Source organism: Haematobia irritans, chromosome 1 (assembly GCF_050003625.1).
Source record: "Haematobia irritans isolate KBUSLIRL chromosome 1, ASM5000362v1, whole genome shotgun sequence".
Lineage (NCBI taxonomy): Eukaryota > Metazoa > Arthropoda > Insecta > Diptera > Muscidae > Haematobia > Haematobia irritans.
In genome coordinates this window covers 278,526,319-278,548,161 of record NC_134397.1, presented here as the reverse complement: position 1 = coordinate 278,548,161, position 21,843 = coordinate 278,526,319, and the positions used below count along the sequence as shown (strand labels likewise).

Genomic DNA, 21,843 nt, shown 5'->3' with positions numbered 1-21,843 from the left:
TAAATTAGTTCATATTTTCCTAAAATGGCAGAAGTTTGATAAAATTGAGTTCATAAGTCTCTCAAATGAATAAATTTTACTAAAATTGTACCTGTCTTGAACTTCGTACAGCACTAAAGACATTTTAACAATTTTTAAATCCAATTTTTTCTTTCAACATATGAAATTTTCTTAATTACAGAAAAAATTAATTATTTATAATAATTTTTCTTCAATTTGACAACAAGTATTAACTTATTTGTAACATGTTGCAATTAGAAAACTGTTTTAGTTAAAATTTTCTAAAATAAACCTACATTTTCTTCCACGGTGGGTTCACTTTTTTTTGGGTGTATGTTAGAACATATTATGTTTGGGACATAAACTGTTTGTAAATATAATATGCTTAGATGCAAACATATATTAATATAGAAATAGCCTATAAACATATATGTGTTTAGAAAGAGAGACCTAGAAAGTATGCTGCAAGTAAAATAATGGAAGTAACCAATTGACGCCTTAATATATATACCCACACAAAGAAAATTTCATTAAAATTTTTTACTACAAGGGTATGCCCTAAGGTGAAACATAATATGTTTGAACAATACAAACAATATTTTGTTTGCACCAATCCTGAAAATATATATGCTTGAAGCAAAGTGTGTTTGGGGTATATATTACAGAAGCGAGAGTGAAGAATGTTTATAGCAGCATTGCAGTGTAATGTTAAATGTTTATAGCAACATATTTCCAGTCTCGGTGTAGCATCACTCTTACATGCAAAATAAAATTCTTTCCTCCCTTTTTCTGTAATACAAACAATTTACAAGAAATTGTTAGATTTTATAAATTTTTTTAACTTTACCTTTCGCCTGCACACAAAAAATTATCACCAAAATTTTTTCAATTAAACATTTAACTGCATTTGGAAACGGATTCAATTAATATGTTAATTGATTCAATTAATTATTTAATCAAATCCGAATAAAATCCAATTAAAAAAATGATTGGAATTTGTTACATTTCCAATTAAAATATTAATTGATTCAATCAATTTGTTAATCAATTTTCAATTACAAACGTGATTGCAAATTTTTCCGTTTCCAATTACACATGTGATTGATCCAATCACCTTTGTGATTGAAATTGAATAATTTTGAGCAATGGAAAGTGCGAAAAGAGAACAAGAGAATGGGTATTTATTAAAAAATGTATGATGGAGAGATCAGTCTGTGGAAGTAACTCGTAACGAACGGTTGGGTTTTTGTTTTTCGCGTAAATTGAAAAACATGATTGGCGACAATCTGTCTGCTGCATTCAAAATGTGTGCATAAATATTTTGAACGCAACAACAAATCATACACTCAAAAAAATGTGAACTCTCTATTTCACTAAAGCCAATTTAACGTTGTTTTAGTTCAAGGAATTATTATGTTTTGAGAAAGTTTCCTTTATTTTAATAATTTTTTGTGTACGTTAGTTAAATTAACTGAAAAACGGGGAAAAAATATACACAAATTAAGCATAAAGATTTGCTAAATCCGTATTTCTCACAACAAAGTTCATTATTTCTTTAAATTTGTAAACTTTACTACAAATGCGTCTATCATGAACTTCGTATGTCACTAAAGACATTCTTGCAATTTTGAACTCCAATGTTTTCCTTCAAACTACAAATTTTTCTTTAACATCCGAAAAAAATTAATTAAGCCTAATAAATTTTCTTGAATTTGTCGAAAAATATTTACCTATTTTTATGATATCGGCGTGATGCCAGCGTTTGTAATACTGTTTAGTTAAAATTTTCAAAAAATATCCAAAATTTTCTAAAATTAATCAAAAGTTTTCTTCCTGGTGGGTTCACTGTTTTTTCAGTGTAGCAAAGGGTTGAAATAAATAAAGTGTGCAACAACAAATGGCCACGTGGTAAACGCTTGAAAAAATATATGACAGAACGCATTAGAAATTACCTGTATTTGTGTTTTGTGGTATTGTAAAAATGGAAAACAATCTACGTTTATTCAAGGTACACACAAAAAAATGTCACAAAAATTTTTCCAATTAAAATTTTAATTGAGTTTTAAAAAATATTCAATTAAAAATTTCATTAATTCAACAATTTTTTTAATTGAAACAAAAATCAATCACAAAAATAATAGTATCAATTAACTTTTTAATTGACCATCAATTAATTTTTTAATTGTTAATATCATTTCTCTGATTGAAGACATTTCAATTAAAAATTAATTGGATCAATTAATTTCGTGATTGAATCAGAAAAAATTTTTTTTGTGTGTAAGAACCCAGCAGCGGAAATCGGCGTACAGCCAATAATACCTTCCAACACATGCAGTAGGCATGCAAAGCACATACGTACTCGCTTTCAGATTTACATGGCGTGTCATTGGGGAGGAGGTCTCCTCTTGCGCTTCTCATAGTAGGGCGGAAAAATATACTGCAAAAAGAATGCTATCATAATGCCTCATTTGACAGGCATGGAAAACCCCCTGCAAATGCAGGCATTTAATAAGACATACAAAAGTGTAATTTTGGAATGTGCTCAGACAAAAAAATAAAAACAAACTTTCATATTTTTTATATTTTATATAATTTTTCTTATGTATCTTACTTTAATTAAACATTCCTACCATTTATTTTATTTTTGTTTTTACTTACTTCATTTTCACCGCCGCCGGTTTCGAACCTGGGTCTCATTCTTGCTAGTCCTGTGTTCTACTCACTCACCCATCGCCTGTTATAATAAGTTGATGCTAAAACCTCCACAAAAGCTAATGTCTATTTATAGAACAAACAACAGCAAACTTGCATTCTTCTAGTAGTCATGATATTATGCCTGCTCTGAGAAAGCAAGTTTACATGTTATGAGATTTTACTGAGAGTAATTTGAAGAGAGAAAGACAACATCACACTCGCGTTCTACGATTAGTCATGATATAATGACTACTCTTAGCATGCAAGTTTACATGTAATAGATTCTTACTTAAAGTATTTTTAAGAACTTAACATTTTTCATGGGGCTTGTTTCTATTCAAATTATGAATTATTGAGATGTAATGTAGAGATACTCATTTTAAAGTCGAATCACTTAATTATAACAAAACGATTTCATTGACAAGTTTATCGACTTATATATATATATATATATATATATATATATATATATATATATATATTATATATATATATATATATATATATATATATATATATATATATATATATATATATATATATATATATATATATATATATATATATATATATATATATATATATATATATATATAGATATCTTTGGTCTCACAAAAATATTTTTGCAGAGTATCTCTTTTATACTCTTAACCGCTCTGTTGAGGGGATTATTATCAGTTACTGCATATGTTAGCAACACCTAGATGGAGACAAGATAGGCACATGGTTTATTTGGCCATATTGCTCGGGACCGGTCCCAGATTCGATCCGGTAGGTTTAATAATTTAGTAGGGGTAGTGTAGGGTATGATATTGTCGGTCCCGTCCGATTTTCCTCTTCACTCACTCGTTTTTTACTTTCTGTTCATTTTTTAATTTTTACTACTTTTTTCTCTCACCTGTACGCTATAAAATATCAAAGACAAAAATAATGGGAAAGCAATGTAATACTTGGTATTATATTGATGATAATTTGCAAATTCTGGAAATAGAAAAAATATAAAATTGAAAATACATATTTTTATTATTTTCGGATATTTTTCATATTTTTAAATTCAAAAGAAAGAACTTTTTTAGCATTACATAATTCAGCTCATTAGTTTATATATCAGATATACTGCTCTGTACTTGGGTTCAAACTGAAAAAGGCAGGTAAAACAAAAATTCAATCTAATGCCAACGCCACTTCGAAACTTCAAGACCAACAAACCCATACCGCTCTTGGTTTTAAGAAAACTAGGAGTGAAAAAAATTATAATTTTAAAATATCAATATGGTACCCACCTTTTGACTGCAAACATATTCTTATGTTATATATTTGATAAAATGATGGAGTTGATTGATTGACCAATTTCACGAAATAAAATTGCTCACTAAAAGAAATGAATAAAAAATATATTATTTTAGTCCATTTAATGTCAACAGGCTTCAATGGAAAACGGTATTCACATTTCAGTATTTCCCAGCAGCGGAATCTTAGACGCCTTCTCATTTACATTGCAACTATAAACGCTTTTCGAAGATCTGATAGTCATGCACGTTTCGCTTCTACAAGCAGGCAATTTTACATGCCTCAAAGAGAGCATTTTTGCACATACCCAAAATTTTGCTTCATAATATTAAAACGTATTAAAATGCGTAAAATGTATGTCCCATAACTGTATTCAAACTTTTTCAAAATGTAATAATGGAGATGATATTCAGAGTATGTATGTTCATAAAGGGTGATTCTTTTGAGGTTAGGATTTTCATGCATTAGTATTTGACAGATCACGTGGGATTTCAGACATGGTGTCAAAGAGAAAGATGCTCAGTATGCTTTGACATTTCATCATGAATAGACTTACGATCTGCCACAACGTCGAATTTTCAGTGAATGGGCCCTAGAAAAGTTGGCAGAAAATCCGCTTTTTTATCGACAAATTTTGTTCAGCGATGAGGCTCATTTCTGGTTGAATGGCTACGTAAATAAGCAAAATTGCCGCATTTGGAGTGAAGAGCAACCAGAAGCCGTTCAAGAACTGCCCATGCATCCCGAAAAATGCACTGTTTGGTGTGGTTTGTACGCTGGTGGAATCATTGGACCGTATTTTTTCAAAGATGCTGTTGGACGCAACGTTACGGTGAATGGCGATCGCTATCGTTCGATGCTAACAAACTTTTTGTAGCCAAAATGGAAGAACTGAACTTGGTTGACATGTGGTTTCAACAAGATGGCGCTACATGCCACACAGCTCGCGATTCTATGGCCATTTTGAGGGAAAACTTCGGAGAACAATTCATCTCAAGAAATGGACCGGTAAGTTGGCCACCAAGATCATGCGATTTGACGCCTTTAGACTATTTTTGTGGGGCTACGTCAAGTCTAAAGTCTACAGAAATAAGCCAGCAACTATTCCAGCTTTGGAAGACAACATTTCCGAAGAAATTCGGGCTATTCCGGCCGAAATGCTCGAAAAAGTTGCCCAAAATTGGACTTTCCGAATGGACCACCTAAGACGCAGCCGCGGTCAACATTTAAATGAAATTATCTTCAAAAAGTAAATGTCATGGACCAATCTAACGTTTCAAATAAAGAACCGATGAGATTTTGCAAATTTTATGCGTTTTTTTAAAAAAAAAGTTATCAAGCTCTTAACAAATCACCCTTTACATATCTTTGTCGAATTTTAGACCATTTTATTTAAAATTCGATTTTGCAGATCAAAAGTCCATTAGTAGAATTTGTGTATTACCAAAAGTCGACTTCGACATTTCGATTAATCGAAAAGTCGATTTGAATTACTAATGCTAAAACAATCCGGGCTTTAAACAAAAATAAAAGCAAAAAATTTTTACCAATTTTTAAAATTCCTAAAAATATTTTATAGCGTACAGGTGAGAGAAAAAAGTAGTAAAAATTAAAAAATGAACAGAAAGTAAAAAACGAGTGAGTGAAGAGGAAAATCGGACGGGACCGACAATATCATACCCTACACTACCCCTACTAAATTATTAAACCTACCGGATCGAATCTGGGACCGGTCCCGAGCAATATGGCCAAATAAACCATGTGCCTATCTTGTCTCCATCTAGGTGTTGCTAACATATGCAGTAACTGATAATAATCCCCTCAACAGAGCGGTTAAGAGTATAAAAGAGATACTCTGCAAAAATATTTTTGTGAGACCAAAGATATCTAATATATATATATATATATATATATATATATATATATATATATATATATATATATATATATATATATATATATATATATATATATATATATATATATATATATATATATATATATATATATATATATATATATATATATTATATATATATATATATATATATATATATATATATATATATATATATATATATATATATATATATATATATATATATATATATATATATATATATATATATATATATATATATATATATATATATATATATATATATAGATATCTTTGGTCTCACAAAAATATTTTTGCAGAGTATCTCTTTTATACTCTTAACCGCTCTGTTGAGGGGATTATTATCAGTTACTGCATATGTTAGCAACACCTAGATGGAGACAAGATAGGCACATGGTTTATTTGGCCATATTGCTCGGGACCGGTCCCAGATTCGATCCGGTAGGTTTAATAATTTAGTAGGGGTAGTGTAGGGTATGATATTGTCGGTCCCGTCCGATTTTCCTCTTCACTCACTCGTTTTTTACTTTCTGTTCATTTTTTAATTTTTACTACTTTTTTCTCTCACCTGTACGCTATAAAATATTTTTAGGAATTTTAAAAATTGGTAAAAATTTTTTGCTTTATTTTTGTTTAAAGCCCGGATTGTTTTAGCATTAGTAATTCAAATCGACTTTTCGATTAATCGAAATGTCGAAGTCGACTTTTGGTAATACACAAATTCTACTAATGGACTTTTGATCTGCAAAATCGAATTTTAAAGAAAATGGTCTAAAATTCGACAAAGATATGTAAAGGGTGATTTGTTAAGAGCTTGATAACTTTTTTTTTAAAAAAACGCATAAAATTTGCAAAATCTCATCGGTTCTTTATTTGAAACGTTAGATTGGTCCATGACATTTACTTTTTGAAGATAATTTCATTTAAATGTTGACCGCGGCTGCGTCTTAGGTGGTCCATTCGGAAAGTCCAATTTTGGGCAACTTTTTCGAGCATTTCGGCCGGAATAGCCCGAATTTCTTCGGAAATGTTGTCTTCCAAAGCTGGAATAGTTGCTGGCTTATTTCTGTAGACTTTAGACTTGACGTAGCCCCACAAAAAATAGTCTAAAGGCGTCAAATCGCATGATCTTGGTGGCCAACTTACCGGTCCATTTCTTGAGATGAATTGTTCTCCGAAGTTTTCCCTCAAAATGGCCATAGAATCGCGAGCTGTGTGGCATGTAGCGCCATCTTGTTGAAACCACATGTCAACCAAGTTCAGTTCTTCCATTTTTGGCAACAAAAAGTTTGTTAGCATCGAACGATAGCGATCGCCATTCACCGTAACGTTGCGTCCAACAGCATCTTTGAAAAAATACGGTCCAATGATTCCACCAGCGTACAAACCACACCAAACAGTGCATTTTTCGGGATGCATGGGCAGTTCTTGAACGGCTTCTGGTTGCTCTTCACTCCAAATGCGGCAATTTTGCTTATTTACGTAGCCATTCAACCAGAAATGAGCCTCATCGCTGAACAAAATTTGTCGATAAAAAAGCGGATTTTCTGCCAACTTTTCTAGGGCCCATTCACTGAAAATTCGACGTTGTGGCAGATCGTAAGTCTATTCATGATGAAATGTCAAAGCATACTGAGCATCTTTCTCTTTGACACCATGTCTGAAATCCCACGTGATCTGTCAAATACTAATGCATGAAAATCCTAACCTCAAAAGAATCACCCTTTATGAACATACATACTCTGAATATCATCTCCATTATTACATTTTGAAAAAGTTTGAATACAGTTATGGGACATACATTTTACGCATTTTAATACGTTTTAATATTATGAAGCAAAATTTTGGGTATGTGCAAAAATGCTCTCTTTGAGGCATGTAAAATTGCCTGCTTGTAGAAGCGAAACGTGCATGACTATCAGATCTTCGAAAAGCGTTTATAGTTGCAATGTAAATGAGAAGGCGTCTAAGATTCCGCTGCTGGGAAATAGTGAAATGTGAATACCGTTTTCCATTGAAGCCTGTTGACATTAAATGGACTAAAATAATATATTTTTTATTCATTTCTTTTAGTGAGCAATTTTATTTCGTGAAATTGGTCAATCAATCAACTCCATCATTTTATCAAATATATAACATAAGAATATGTTTGCAGTCAAAAGGTGGGTACCATATTGATATTTTAAAATTATAATTTTTTTCACTCCTAGTTTTCTTAAAACCAAGAGCGGTATGGGTTTGTTGGTCTTGAAGTTTCGAAGTGGCGTTGGCATTAGATTGAATTTTTGTTTTACCTGCCTTTTTCAGTTTGAACCCAAGTACAGAGCAGTATATCTGATATATAAACTAATGAGCTGAATTATGTAATGCTAAAAAAGTTCTTTCTTTTGAATTTAAAAATATGAAAAATATCCGAAAATAATAAAAATATGTATTTTCAATTTATATTTTTTTCTATTTCCAGAATTTGCAAATTATCATCAATATAATACCAAGTATTACATTGCTTTCCCATTATTTTTGTCTTTGATTGGTTCAAGTTTTAATAGACGATTTCAATGTGTGGAAATTTTGGAAAGGAATTGTTACTAAAATTAAATTACTGAGCTCCTTAATACACCTTTTTATGCTAAAAGACTACAACTGCAAAAGAAGATTATAAATCTGCAACCTGGAACTAAGAATTGAACTTGATATTCTATGCAGGTAATGTTTAGCAAAATTAACTTTTAATTGAACAAAATTAAATTCGAATTATTCTGTTTACTTTCAGAAAAACTAATTTAGCTTACAGGCTGCTGATTTATTGGGAATCTAGGCGCATTTACATATTAGAAGGAACATGCTGACATGGTTATTATGATAAGGAAGATAATGATTTATATAGTCTATTTTTCACCCTATAGTTGTTAGTGATAGTAATTGTATGTGTAAGTTATGTTAGAAAAAAACACAAATGACAAGAACCAAATTTATTTGTCCATTGCATACTTCAAAAAATAATAAAATATTAAATATGTTTTATAAGAAACACATTTTTTTTTTATTTCAAATAATACTAAATACGATTTTGGGGGCGCAATATATAAATTTTTTGATTGAAATAGCCAATTTCAGTTAATTAGCCAATTTCAGTTAATTAGCCAATTTCAGTTAATTATTTAATTGAATGAATCAAATAGTTGATTGATTTTTGTCGTGAAATTAATTAAAATTTTAATTGATTCAATTAAAACTGTGATTGATTTTTATGTTAAAAATCAATCACGTTTTTAATTGATTCAATCACACAATTAATTGATTCCGTGACAGAAGTCAATTAAATTTTTAATTGAAAATCGTTTTGGTTTTCAATAAAAATGGGTGATTGATACTATCATTTTCGTGATTGAAGACATTTCAATTAAAAAATAAATGAATCCGCGATTTTCGTGATTGAAATAAAAAAAAAAAAATTTTGTGTGGACAGAGAATCGAACCGCAGTGCATAGTGTGTTGTACGCCAATACACTAACCACTGGGCTATATAGCTGATGCCATCAATAAACAATTATCGTTGTAGTCATCAACGCACAAGCAACGCATATAGTCGTTACATTTATGGAGCATAGTTTTGAGCGCCCACAAGCTGATGTAAAAACACCTAATTCGAAAAGATGTTCGGCATACTACCAGGGCTGTGCAGTCGGAGTCGTAAAACTTTTGTCCGACTTTGGCCAACCCCAAATTTTTTGTATCTAAATAAATATTTACGTAAATTAAATTCCAGTGTGTTCTTCAATCGATCAATGAGGGGTTTGCTCTGCTTTTTCTAATGATGGAAATTATTCTATGTTTTCTAGAAGATGGGTCGACCATCAAAAAAATCTATTGGTAACTTTCGAAAAATAGATTTCGACTTCGTTTTTTATACCCTTCTGTCTGTCTGTCCATGTATTTTCGTGTGCAAAGTACAGCTCGCAGTTTAAGTTTAAGGCAATCGCTATTGATTAAAAAAAGGAACGTAGGAACGTCTAATTTCACAAAAAAAGTTTAAAATATTTTTGTTTCACAAGTAATGTTTTCTTGCACCGGTTAATAGCTTATTACCTATAGCCTTCCATATCTTTGATATTTTTTCATTCATGGTTAATGCATTAAATATTTATGAGCTATGTTAATTAAATTATCTTGTCGACTCCGACAACACTGAACTAGTGAATATAATTTACTGTAGTGGAAGCTAATATTAGTGTGAGTCATCATTTAGAAAGTATCATCCTTTGTGGAAATAGTCGGCTAAATGGGCGTTAAGAATAATTTCTGAAAATTTGACTAACTTTGAGAAAGTAGCTTGTATAATTGATCGTAATAAGACAATGTTTACATAATTCAAGCGGATGGCTAGAAAGAAAAAAAATTAAATTGTTTTATGGAAAGAATGAAGTACCTTATGTCTTAAGTGCTATATGAAGTTCAAGGTAGACACAATTTAAGGAAAATTTACTCATTTCCGAATATTATGAACGCAATTTTAATAAACTTCGCCCATTTTAGGAAAATATGAACGATTTCCAAATTTAGCAAAATTGTGCACTGCGTTTGTATTTTTATTTTACGTCATTAAATAAGGAAAAAAAAAAATTAATATAAGGAAAATTTTCTCACATTTGGCAAAATTTAACTAAAATCAACTAATTTTCATGAAAGTTAAACTCAAAGTTAAATCGGCTATATAAAATTGGGCAATTTTCAAAGTATTATGCACAGAAACAATTTCCGTAGTTAAACTAACGCTAAATTTAACTTATTTTTATTGTAAAAAAAAATTATTTGTTAGTAGTTAAATTTTATTACTTTTTGCGAAATTTTGCACAGCCCAATGAAATTTTTGTTTTTTAAGTATGTCTCAAATATTTTATGAACTAAACGTGAGTATAAAGTTCGATGACCGTACACATAAGTTCAATATGAACTAAAGCAAATGAAAATTTTCGTACGATTTCCAAAAATAGTAAGAATGAACTACTTTATGGTTAAAATGGTCATGATTTGGCGCTAATGATTTTCTTCTTAATTTTTAGTTAATATTTTCTTCTATTAGAGGGTGTAATTTCGTGAACTGTAGCTGGTAGTTGTTCCTGGTTTTAACAACGCTTTGGGGAAATCTCAAAATGTGTAGCAAAATTTAGTTCAATTTTCGTACGAGTTAGTTTATTCTTCCTATAAAACAGTTTACTTTTTTTCGGTGTGGGAACCAGTTACCGTCGTTACAATTTCTTGAGCCTTAAGCGGTTTAATATCACTTCCTTGAAAAACTCTGGAATACCACTTCGAACCAAACTGCAGAGGTGATCCACTATGGTGAAGGGTGAACCACAAATAAAAAGAGGATATACAGGAATTCAAACAATTCCAATTTTAAAAGAGATAGAAGAAAAAATTTGGCTTATTTCACTTTTGATTCTTTTTTTTTGATTACTAAAGTACTGTATATCGTCTTAATGTGGGTACTATGTTCGGTTTTCGAGTTGAAAACCACTTTATTTTCGCTATTACTTTTCCTTAATCAAAATTATAAATGAAAACAAACTTATTCTTGTAAAATCTTGCCGAAATCTAGAGGAACACAAAACTGCGCATCAATTGAGTTAATTTGTCTGCTTTATATTGAACTGTTTTAATACAATAACCACAAAATTTTCAACGCGAAAATCGAACATAGTACTTACCTTTAGCCGTCAAGCCGCCACTGCCGGAGGCAAACATTTTCTGTCAACCGCCGCCAAACTTTGTCTAACTTTAGAACCGGTCTTCATTTAGTCCACATAGTTATTGGCTAATTCGCACAAGACGTCATATCCCTCAGTTTTTTGTTTTTTAATTCTTGAAGTAAAGTTTACCTCATTTATTTTTATCTATATTTTGATTATTTTATTAATTTTATTATTATTTCTTAACAAAATATCTCAAGAATGTTTCACCCATTACGATCGATTATAAAATTAGTTTTCGTAGTATTTGTGAGGAATTTTAATGAATTTACTAATGCTAACAAATTCAGCATACACTTTATTACAGGCCGGTACTATGTTCGGTTTTCGCATTGAATTTTACTCAGTTACTTTATTCAAATAATTAATTTAGAACCATATAATTTGACTCAATGTCGCTCGTTTTCATCGAGATTTTGCCAAGATTTAATAGAAAAATGTTGGTTTATATTTTTAATTATTTTGTGAAACGTAGCCGCGAAAATTTCAGTGATTTTCAAATCGAAAACTGAACATTTTACCTGGCTTACAATTGAATATATTTTTATTAAAAAAACTTGTTTTGCGGAAAATTGAAGTTTATATAAATATCCATACATACCTAGTTTTGGCATAAATGTAGTATAGGAAGAACGCCACAGACGCTACTTCCACACAGCCCAACAAAGAGAATTCTAGTGCTCCCTGTAGGAAGCCCACCACAGATGTAAACATTGTTATGTCCTTTCGAAAGGAATGATGTCAACAAAGAGTAACAACAATGTAATCCAATATTAGTGAGAATGAAGAAGAGAGGATTTGAGAACAAGAAGAGCGCTGGAGAGGCCGTGTACGTAGCAAATGCAATATTAAGCTTCTGAATGGCGGCTTACTATTCTCGTTTTGGGGTGGATGAACGTTTCTGATGTTTCGATATGCTTACGTTATAGTTGTTAGTGCAGCTGGATGCTGTAACCGTTTTAGTTTTTTGTTCGTTATGTTGATGCTGTTTCGAATTATAAACTTCGACTTTGTACCATGTTTGCACTCTTTATTATTGTTTATGTTGTTGATGGATTTGCACTCTATAGATACCTCTTTGTACGTTTGTATTTCGTTTCGTATGTAGGTATCAAGTTTGTATATATTTTTGTTCAATTTGATAACGAGACTGTAAAACTAATGTTAAGGTCACACCAGCAAGCCGTAATTAGCAGAGTTTGCATTTTACGCGCTCAGAAATATTGTGATGATGATGTTTATTTTGCTGTTTCTTATTTTATAATCCAAACGAGTCCATGCTGCGCTAGCACGCGATAGCCCCTTTGCACTTATCAACTGAAAAAATCTATTGCAATAATTTTTGATTTTTGTTAATTAGGTCCCTTTAGCTTTCTCGCCCTATCATCTTTCTCAACAACGAATATTGACTTCAGACGACGCGTTCGTAAGACCCAGACATATACGCTCTTAAAATTTTCTTTTATTTGGAAGATCAGATGGATTTTGAAAAAAGTGGGATGATCGTTATTCCGTTTGTGGTTTAATTTGTTTTGCTCGCTAACTTTGTTGTTTGTTGCTATTGTCTTAATTTATTATTTTGTATTTGAGTTTTCTTTAGGTATTCACAAAACTAAAACGCAAAGCAATTATTTTATGTAATTTGCCGATCTAAATTTCATGAGGTTCTTGCATTCAATTGTTAAAAAAATAATCACGATATCACCATTTAAAATTCCTTTCGCGAATATCAATTGTTGTCAATTTGTGAAAATCGTAGCTTTCTTAATTGAATTCACTGTATCCGCGTGTTACATTTTCAACACTTTTCTATAATATATGTATTATTTATTATTATTTTTAATTGTTAATACAATAAATACAAATTATTGATTTTCAATATTTATTTGAAATATCGGTTAATGATGTTAGGATTGCATCGTAGACGCGTTACTTCTGTTTCGTTAGGGCTTCGGGTTGAATATGGAACTCTACCTAAAAGGCAGCCGCTTATAAATTAATTTTCAATTAGTTTTTTGTTCGACTATCCCCGGTAGTTGTGTATTATTTATTATTGTTGTCGTCGCACAGACCGAAGTGATTCAATTATGGTCGAGTAAAAAGCTACCCAAGGCAAGAATTGATCTCTCAAAACACGCTGCTGCTAAAAGAGAAATTGAGAAATTTGTTTTTACTTTCTTTATTTACTTTACTCTTTTATCAATGTTTCTCAACGTTACTATTTACTCAGAACCATATCTACATATGAATACCCTACACCATGTGGTTATGTATTAAGTAAACATGCTGATACACTCAAAGAAAATGTCTTAGTGAAAGCGAGGCTCGCAAATTACATTTAAGGTGGGTGCTTAGCTCAAGTTTAGCCTCTGAAATCAAAAATAAATCTCTAAAGGCAGAATAAAAGTATATTTTTATTTTATTAATATCATAAGGGAAGTGATCCAAAAAATTCTGTTCTCGCTATAATACGAACTTAAGTAGCAAAACAGAAATATTGATTCTATTCAGAATCACCTCCCTAACCGTCCAAATCCAAATCCTCTACTTATCCCGTAAAACCTCGAGCCCGTCAGCTATATTGATTCAGATTTACACTAAAAAAATTGTTAGTCATAACAGCAGCTCTTGTTTTAATTTATTTTGAATTCTTTTTTATTTTGGATTTCAAATCTAGCATTTATAAATTTTACCAATAGAAACAAAATAATAATAATAATTAAAGAATAAACATTACCAAATTAAAAAAACGCTATCTCGCATAGGCTGTCGAATTTTATATTCCGTCATTGCTTTTAGCAGACTTATTCTATGAGTTTCTTTCGCTAAAAATTGGACTAAACCTACACTCATAGAAAAAAGTCTGCTAAAAACAGCAGTCGATGTTTGCTGTTATATTTTTGTACTTCAGGGCCAAATGGACAAGAATTTATAAAATTTTTAGGCTAAAAATTTTTCTCCAAAGCATATTTAAGGACCAAAAGTAGTTTTTGGTATATTTTTGCACTGTAATATACTTACAAGCTCCTAAATACGATCAGCAAACATTTTGTTTGCTGTTATGTCTCAATTCGATAAATATTCAGATTTTTGGTCAAATAGTATAGATATTCATAAAATATTGTTTTAATTATGTTAGGATAGCTCCTAAAGTAACATTTTGATTTGTTTTAGCCAAAATAAAACATGTTTTAGTGTAATCGAGCTTCAAAAATAGCAGGAAATGTTTGCTATTTTAGCAAACAGTGACTGCTGTCCCTTTTTCAGCAGACTTTCTGCTGTTTTAGCAGACTTTTCTGCTGTCCCTCCTAACAAATTTCTTTGGGTGTAGTGTTGAAAACAAAAGAATAATAGAAAAACAAAGACCAGTACATTTGCGCACTGTTTTCGGTACATTAATGCATCAAATTTTATGCTATGGTGCATTATGAAAAATATGTTAAAAAATTAAATACCTTATTTAGTTTTGTGATATAAACATAAAACACTCATAGAAAAAAGTCTGCTAAAAACAGCAGTCGATGTCTGCTGTTATATTTCTGTACTTCTGTGTCTAACGAGCATATTTAGGGCCAAAAATAGTTTTTGGTATATTTTTCCACTTATATACTTACAAGCTCCTACATACGATCAGCATTTGACACATATTCAGATTTTTTGACAAATACTATAGATATTCATCATCTATTGTTTTAATTGTGTTAGGATAGCTCCTAAGTTGACACTTTTTTTGTTTCAGCCAAACAGAAATATGTTTTAGTGTAATCGAGGTAAAAAATAGCAGAAATGTTTGCTATTTCAGCAAATAATGATTGCTTTCTTTTTGCTGTTTTAGCAGACTTATCTGCTGTCCCTACTAACAATTTTCTTTTTAATCTTTTCATCAGTAGTTTTGCAGTAAAAAAATAACCACATGATATGCCTTTTGAAAACAAATATAGTTTGATGTTCCGGTATAATCTCTTCCAAATTATAATTGTGGATAAAAACGACCTCGAGGCTCGTTTTTATCGACAATTATCAATTGGAAAAGTATATATACAGGTCGAATATAATAAAAACATCCATAATATTCCGGTATAATCTTTTAATCAGAACGGTGGTAATAGATCCGCGGTTTTGCACACTGTTATTTTTGGCACACAAATTATTTTAAAATACCTACGTTCACAATGGACTGAATAGTCTAAGTGAGCCTGAATCTTAATCGGGCTGCCACTTTAACCTACGTTTATTGCTAATATAACTGATTTTTTCTTGTGAGGGTACAGGATTTGTTACAATGTTCTCATTTAATAGAAAAAGGCTCGTAACTTGTTGCATACTTCGAGATTCTGATAAAGATTTTGATAAGGCTATGAAATTTGCAAAATCGTGGCCAATGTACTCGTGTAAAGTGTTAGTGTATTGTACTAAATATGTTGTCGTCATACGGCTTCGTTATCATTCTTATACGAGGACAGTTTCTCTTGCTCTCCTCTCTTACTCGTATTATTGCTCTCCCCTTTGCCATTGGTAAAGCAATAAGCTGCTTTGTATTTTGGAGGTTGTGCATTGTTGTTGATGGGTGGAAAATTTATTCATTTTCTTCATATCTTCAGTTCGTTTGTACGTATGCGTACTAAAAATTAATTCTATTTTTCATGAGAACTAATCGAAGAAAGCTAAATGGTCCTTCCGTAGTTAAAATCAACAAACAATTTTATTCACTGAAAAAAATGTAAACGGTTTTATGCCAAAAATGAATCGTATTCCATGTTTGAAAATTGCACTAAGTTACACAATTTTTCTAATTTAGTATTTGACAAATTTTAAAACTAGTCCTTCTCATAAAAGAAAAAAATAATTTACCTGTATTAAAAATGAAATTCGATACTGTTCACTTTAGCATATACAGTTTCAAACTGCTTATTTTCTATTGGCAGCATCAAATGTTCATTAAAGGTACATCCAAAGAAATTGTCACTGTTGCTGAAAACCCCGTTTTAGTTTGGCTAAAGCTGAAGAAGAGGATATCGTAACACAATATTAATAATATATTAAGAATAATGATCACCCCAAACAAGTTTCAAGAGCAAAATATTATTTTTTAACTATGTAAGAACAACTACCCTCAGAAGAAGTAAACAAAAATTTCTAAATCCGATTTGACTTTATCTTAGTTCATTGACTTGGGTCACATGTGAGAAAAATTTCGTTATTTGAATCAATTGTTCTTTACTTTAATGACATGAACTAAATATTGGAAAATATTATTATACAAATGAAGTGAACAATTTCAGAAAATTCAAAAATTGTTCATATTTTTCTAAAATGAGTGAATCTTACATAAACTGTGTTGTTACTTAAATAAGATCGTGGACTTGGTTTAGCGCTAAATACATTTTAACATTTTTCCCCTTCAAAATATGACTATTCAGTCCATTGTGGTACCACATTGGTGAACTTCTCTCTTATCACTGAGTGCTGCCCGATTCTATGTTAAGCTCAATGATAAGTCCGAACGGCGTTCCACATTACAGTGAAACCACTTAGAGAAGCTTTGAAACCCTCAGAAATGTCACCAGCATTACTGAGGTGGGATAATCTACAGCTGAAAAACTTTTTGCTGTTCGGTCGAAGCAGGAATCGAACCCACGACCTTGTGTATGCAAGGCGGGCATGCTAACCGTTGTGGCTCCCCACTGAGACAAATTCGACACAGGGACAATTCAATATGAAATAAAATATACCAAAAGCTTCGGTTTATCGGCCTCTTGAAGCCGATTCGTGGCCAATTATCGATGTTCGTACGAATACCGAAGACGATGCTTCGTTCGAGGAGCTCTATAGAGTTAGTCCACTATAGTGAAAAATTCTCATAGGTTAGGTTAGGTATAGTAGTAGCCCGATATTTATTCGAACTTTAATCCTACTAAATTCAGAAAATTCTCATAGGTTAGGTATAGTAGCAGCCCAACATTTATTCGTGTGAATTTTATCGTGAACATAATTTTTATCGTCAACGTGAACTTATTTGTTTATTTATTCGATCTTGACCATCAAGTTTATCGTGAGCGTGAATTTGTTCGTGAATGTGAATTTTATCGTGAGTGCGATTTTAATCGTTAAGCATTATTTCGAAGAAATGTCAAAAATGGTAACTTTAATCCTACTAAAATCAGCTAACAAAAATTATCGGAATATTTTGTTTTTACGTATAGCTATTACAAAGGCTGATTTATTACATTTGTTTTATGTATATGGCTGTTTAGGCTTGGTTGTAAAATTAATAAAAAATAATTCCATTGTCTAAAACAAAAACGAATCCCATGCAGCTAAAAGATCTTAGCCCTACAAAAACATCTCTGTATTTGCACCAACCGTTGCACTAAATTCCACATTCTATATTTTCCTTAAATATAATTGTAAAAACAATTTATTAGAAATAAACTTAAACGATACGTTGGTTTTTATAGTTTTTTTATATTATGAAAAAATTCATACATTGTTTAGCTTTAAAAGAATTTAAAAATACACCTCCCCATCATATCTTAAGATTGGATAAACTTTTCAAGTTTACTTCTTCTTGGGGGCAGCAACTTTCTTCTTTCTAGCTTCAAAGGCCTTCTTCAACATGGCGGCGCGATTAGCAGCGGCTTTGCTTGCGACAACAGCGAAATGGTTCTTGGCCAATTCAACGTTGTTCTTTTTAGCCTTCGCCAAGGTCTTGGCAACAGTACGTTGTTCAGCAGCCAAAGCAGCACGACGGCGAAGAACTTCGGCATAAGGATTCAACTTGATGAGTTGGCGAACGTTGGACAATGGATTGAGACGGCGTACACGACGGAAGATCTTCTTGCGTGGGTCACGGAGAACCTTACGGATTTCTTCGGATTTGAGAAGGCGTGACAAGTCAGTATTGGCCATTTTGGGTTGTGGAAGATTGTAACCCTTCTTTAAAGTGGAACCAGATTTCCAAGTGCCAAAGAGTTCGTTGAGACGAGCAAAGGCAGATTCGGTCCAGATGACGAAACGACCGACATGACCACCTGGAGCCAATTTAAGCAAGTTCATCTTATCAACAGACATTGTTTCGATACCTGGGATATTGCGGAAAGCACGACGCAAACCTTCATCCTTGTAATAAACAATAAGGGGACCGCGACGGGCAATGCGACGACGGTCACGCATAGTACCACGGCCAGCACGGAAACGTTGGGATTTGTACACCTGCAACAAAATATCGAGTATTAGTTCAGTTTCATAATTTCGAAAAAAGGAAATAATTACAACATTTATGTTTTCTTCAAAAACCTATTTCTAAAAAAAAAAAAAAACTTTTGCTTTGAACATATAACATTGCTTGTACATTACTATTATAAACAAGAATACTTCCATTTATGCATATAGGAGTTACTTAAAATACAAAGTGAGGAATTAATGAATTCAAAACTGAAAGGTGGTGTAGATTTAAGTTACCCCGTTGGAAAAGTATTGAACAACTTTAAAACGGAACGCCTACCGAAATCAATTGATCTAGCAGCCACTTTAATTGTGTACGATTCTTATAACAAAAATACTGTCATTTGTTTTTATCAAAGAATCAGTAACTGCAAATTGCACATGCGTCTAAATGCTTAAAATCCCATTTTTATAAATTTTTAAAACATTTTCAAGTGATGCATATTGTAATAAACGAGAGAAGTATCTTATGATTAAAGCATTTTGAAATACGTCATAGACTTATATACTAACATTTTTTAAATAATCTTGATTATATTGGGATATGCTTACCTTTTGGATGTCAGCCCAGATCTTCATGCGTCTAAGGAAAACGACGGCTTGTTTGGTCTTTTGCAACTTTTGAACTTCATCAGAAACGACCAAGGGGAATTCAGAGACTCCATCAATGATGTGACCCTTTGATTGGACAAGGGCAGGAACGCCGGAGGCAGCAATGGCAGAGACCAAAGCATAACGACGTTGGTTTACATTGACCTTACGGTGCCAGCGACGGAAAGTCTTAGTGGGGGCGAACATACGACCACCACGACACATGTTACCGAAAGCACCCTGACCGGAGCGATGAGTACCGCCACCACGGACACGGGGAATACGGGCAACAGCACGACCAGTACCCCAGGATTCAGCAGAGGTTTGGTGACCTGTAATACAAAAATTTTGTTTACAATTGTTAGCATGCCTCCAACCTCATTTCTACTTACCGGCCTGTTCGCTAACAGCGTAGGGTTGACGCTTGTTGCGACGCATCAATTGGTGAATGTCATTTACGACATCAGGGCGGATTGGTGCCTTGAACACAGCTGGCAAGCAAATGTTCTTATCCTTGATTTGTTCATTTTTCTCCGAGTAGACGGAGACCAGAGGTCTTGCGTTGGCTAAACTCTAAAAGAGCACACGTTAGTAATATGAAATATTTTGTACACTATGTTTGCTATTCTTAATCTACAGGCTTGCTCGAATATTGCTTATATTTCACAATGTGCGACGACGACATTCGCCAAGAAAACTAAAAACACGTGTGACAACACCTCAAAATTTTCTATTGATTTTCTCCGAGTTCTGTGTAAATTATCACTTAGAATTAGGAAATTTCACTTTGCCTGTTTAGAGCTTTCCATTTCACTTCACTGCTTACCATTTTATTTGGCAATTTTTTTCCAAAATTACGAAAATATTTATTCTGCAACGGCAGAAACGTCCTCCATTAACCAATAGAAGACCGAAAAGAAAAAGGAAGAGAAGAAAAGGAAAGAAAGCGAAATAACGAAACAACATGGCTGAACGAAATACAGGGCTGATACTGAACGAAACACAGAGTTGCATTATAATATTTCCATTTCTCTTTCTACGTATTCGTATTGTCCAATAAGTACCCAATAATTTTTGATAATAATCGCACAATTTTAGAGAAAGTATTTCGTTTACTCAAAAATTCATGTACATATCTGTTAATTTTAGAAAAATGGGTAAAATCCAATTTTACCCTCTTGAATGTTTTTACTGGATAATTTTTAATAGTAATATAGTTTGACTATACTGTTTTTAATAAAATCCCAATATTTGCAGGTATTTAAAACGAGATGTTCAATTTACAATGGACATCGTCTCAGAACACCTAGAATGTAGATGCCAATAACGTTATTGTAATATTATCTGGGAAAAATTAATGGAACACAATAATCCCCTGTCAGAATTTCAAAATTAAATTTTATACCTATCGGTGCCATAGACTCTTATGCGCTTTACATACTATCAGTTATTCCGGACGACATTGTTCGTGTCGAACATATCCCATATATTGTGCACATTATAAGTTAAGTCCGAAGACATAATCGATACTGCTGCATGTTTATGGTATCGATAACACATTTACCGATTATTTAGTCATCGCCGACAAGTCGTATCGATCCGACACACTGTAAGATTCTTTACAAACACCGACATCCCGTCCGGAATAACTGATAGTCTGTAAAGCGCATTACTGACACTGCAATAATAGTTTATTTTGATGAGATATATACCAAAAAATTTAAAGTATTTTTAACCTTTACTAGTGTGGTGAGGTGAGGTGAGTACTAAGTTCGAGTTTAAGGTGGGTATTAAGTTCGAGTTTAGCCGCTAAAAACGTCATTTTTTCACGATTACTTTTCTTTAATAATCCATTTTAAGGAATACAAACTTTGTGAAAATTTGCTCTGGGCTATTCCCCATCAAGTTCTAATAAAATTTGCAACAAATACGTATAATTTCATGTATTTTTCTTACTGATTTAGTTTTCACTTTAGCGATTTTAGCGGCTAAACTCGAACTTAATACTCACCTTTAAGGTGGGTATTAAGTTTGAGTTTAAGGTTGGTATTAAGTTCGAGTTTAAAGGCCGGTACTCTGTTTGTTGATGCGAAAAAAGTTCCACTCAATCATTGTTTCGCGTTGAAAAATGATAGTGTTGACAATATATTTTGAAGGAAAAAAACATCCATTTTGGAACTTTTTCGCGTTTATTTCATCGAAATGTATTGACAACATCGCAAAATGTCACGAAATGATTACATATACATAGGCAACTAGTGACTCGATTTACACACACACGCATACAAAATAAATAATTTGAAAAAGAAGAAGCAGGCGAAGTTATTTTACAAATATCTTTGGAATTATAAAAATAAAGTTTACAGTGCTGAATTTTATTTTTTGGAACAT

General features: G+C 32.1%; 2 protein-coding genes across 2 annotated transcripts in view; both read right to left on the bottom strand.

The window, feature by feature from the left end:
* Positions 1 to 13,653, bottom strand: part of mino (glycerol-3-phosphate acyltransferase mino) — a 33,310-nt gene extending 19,657 nt beyond the window's left edge. The window contains exon 1 of the mRNA XM_075296096.1: positions 12,239 to 13,653. Within this exon, the coding sequence (XP_075152211.1) occupies positions 12,239 to 12,351 (113 nt within the window). The 5' untranslated portion in view covers positions 12,352 to 13,653. The remainder of the gene's footprint in view (positions 1 to 12,238) is intronic.
* Positions 13,654 to 18,082: 4,429 nt separating this feature from the next.
* On the bottom strand, positions 18,083 to 20,416 carry RpL4 (ribosomal protein L4). Its single transcript, XM_075296074.1, has 4 exons — positions 20,279 to 20,416; positions 19,845 to 20,025; positions 19,414 to 19,784; positions 18,083 to 18,849 (listed from the first exon to the last, which is right to left on the bottom strand). The coding sequence occupies exons 1-4, from the start codon at positions 20,279 to 20,281 to the stop codon at positions 18,196 to 18,198; spliced, it is 1,209 nt and encodes a 402-aa protein (XP_075152189.1). The 5' UTR covers positions 20,282 to 20,416; the 3' UTR covers positions 18,083 to 18,195.
* Positions 20,417 to 21,843: the final 1,427 nt, after the last annotated feature.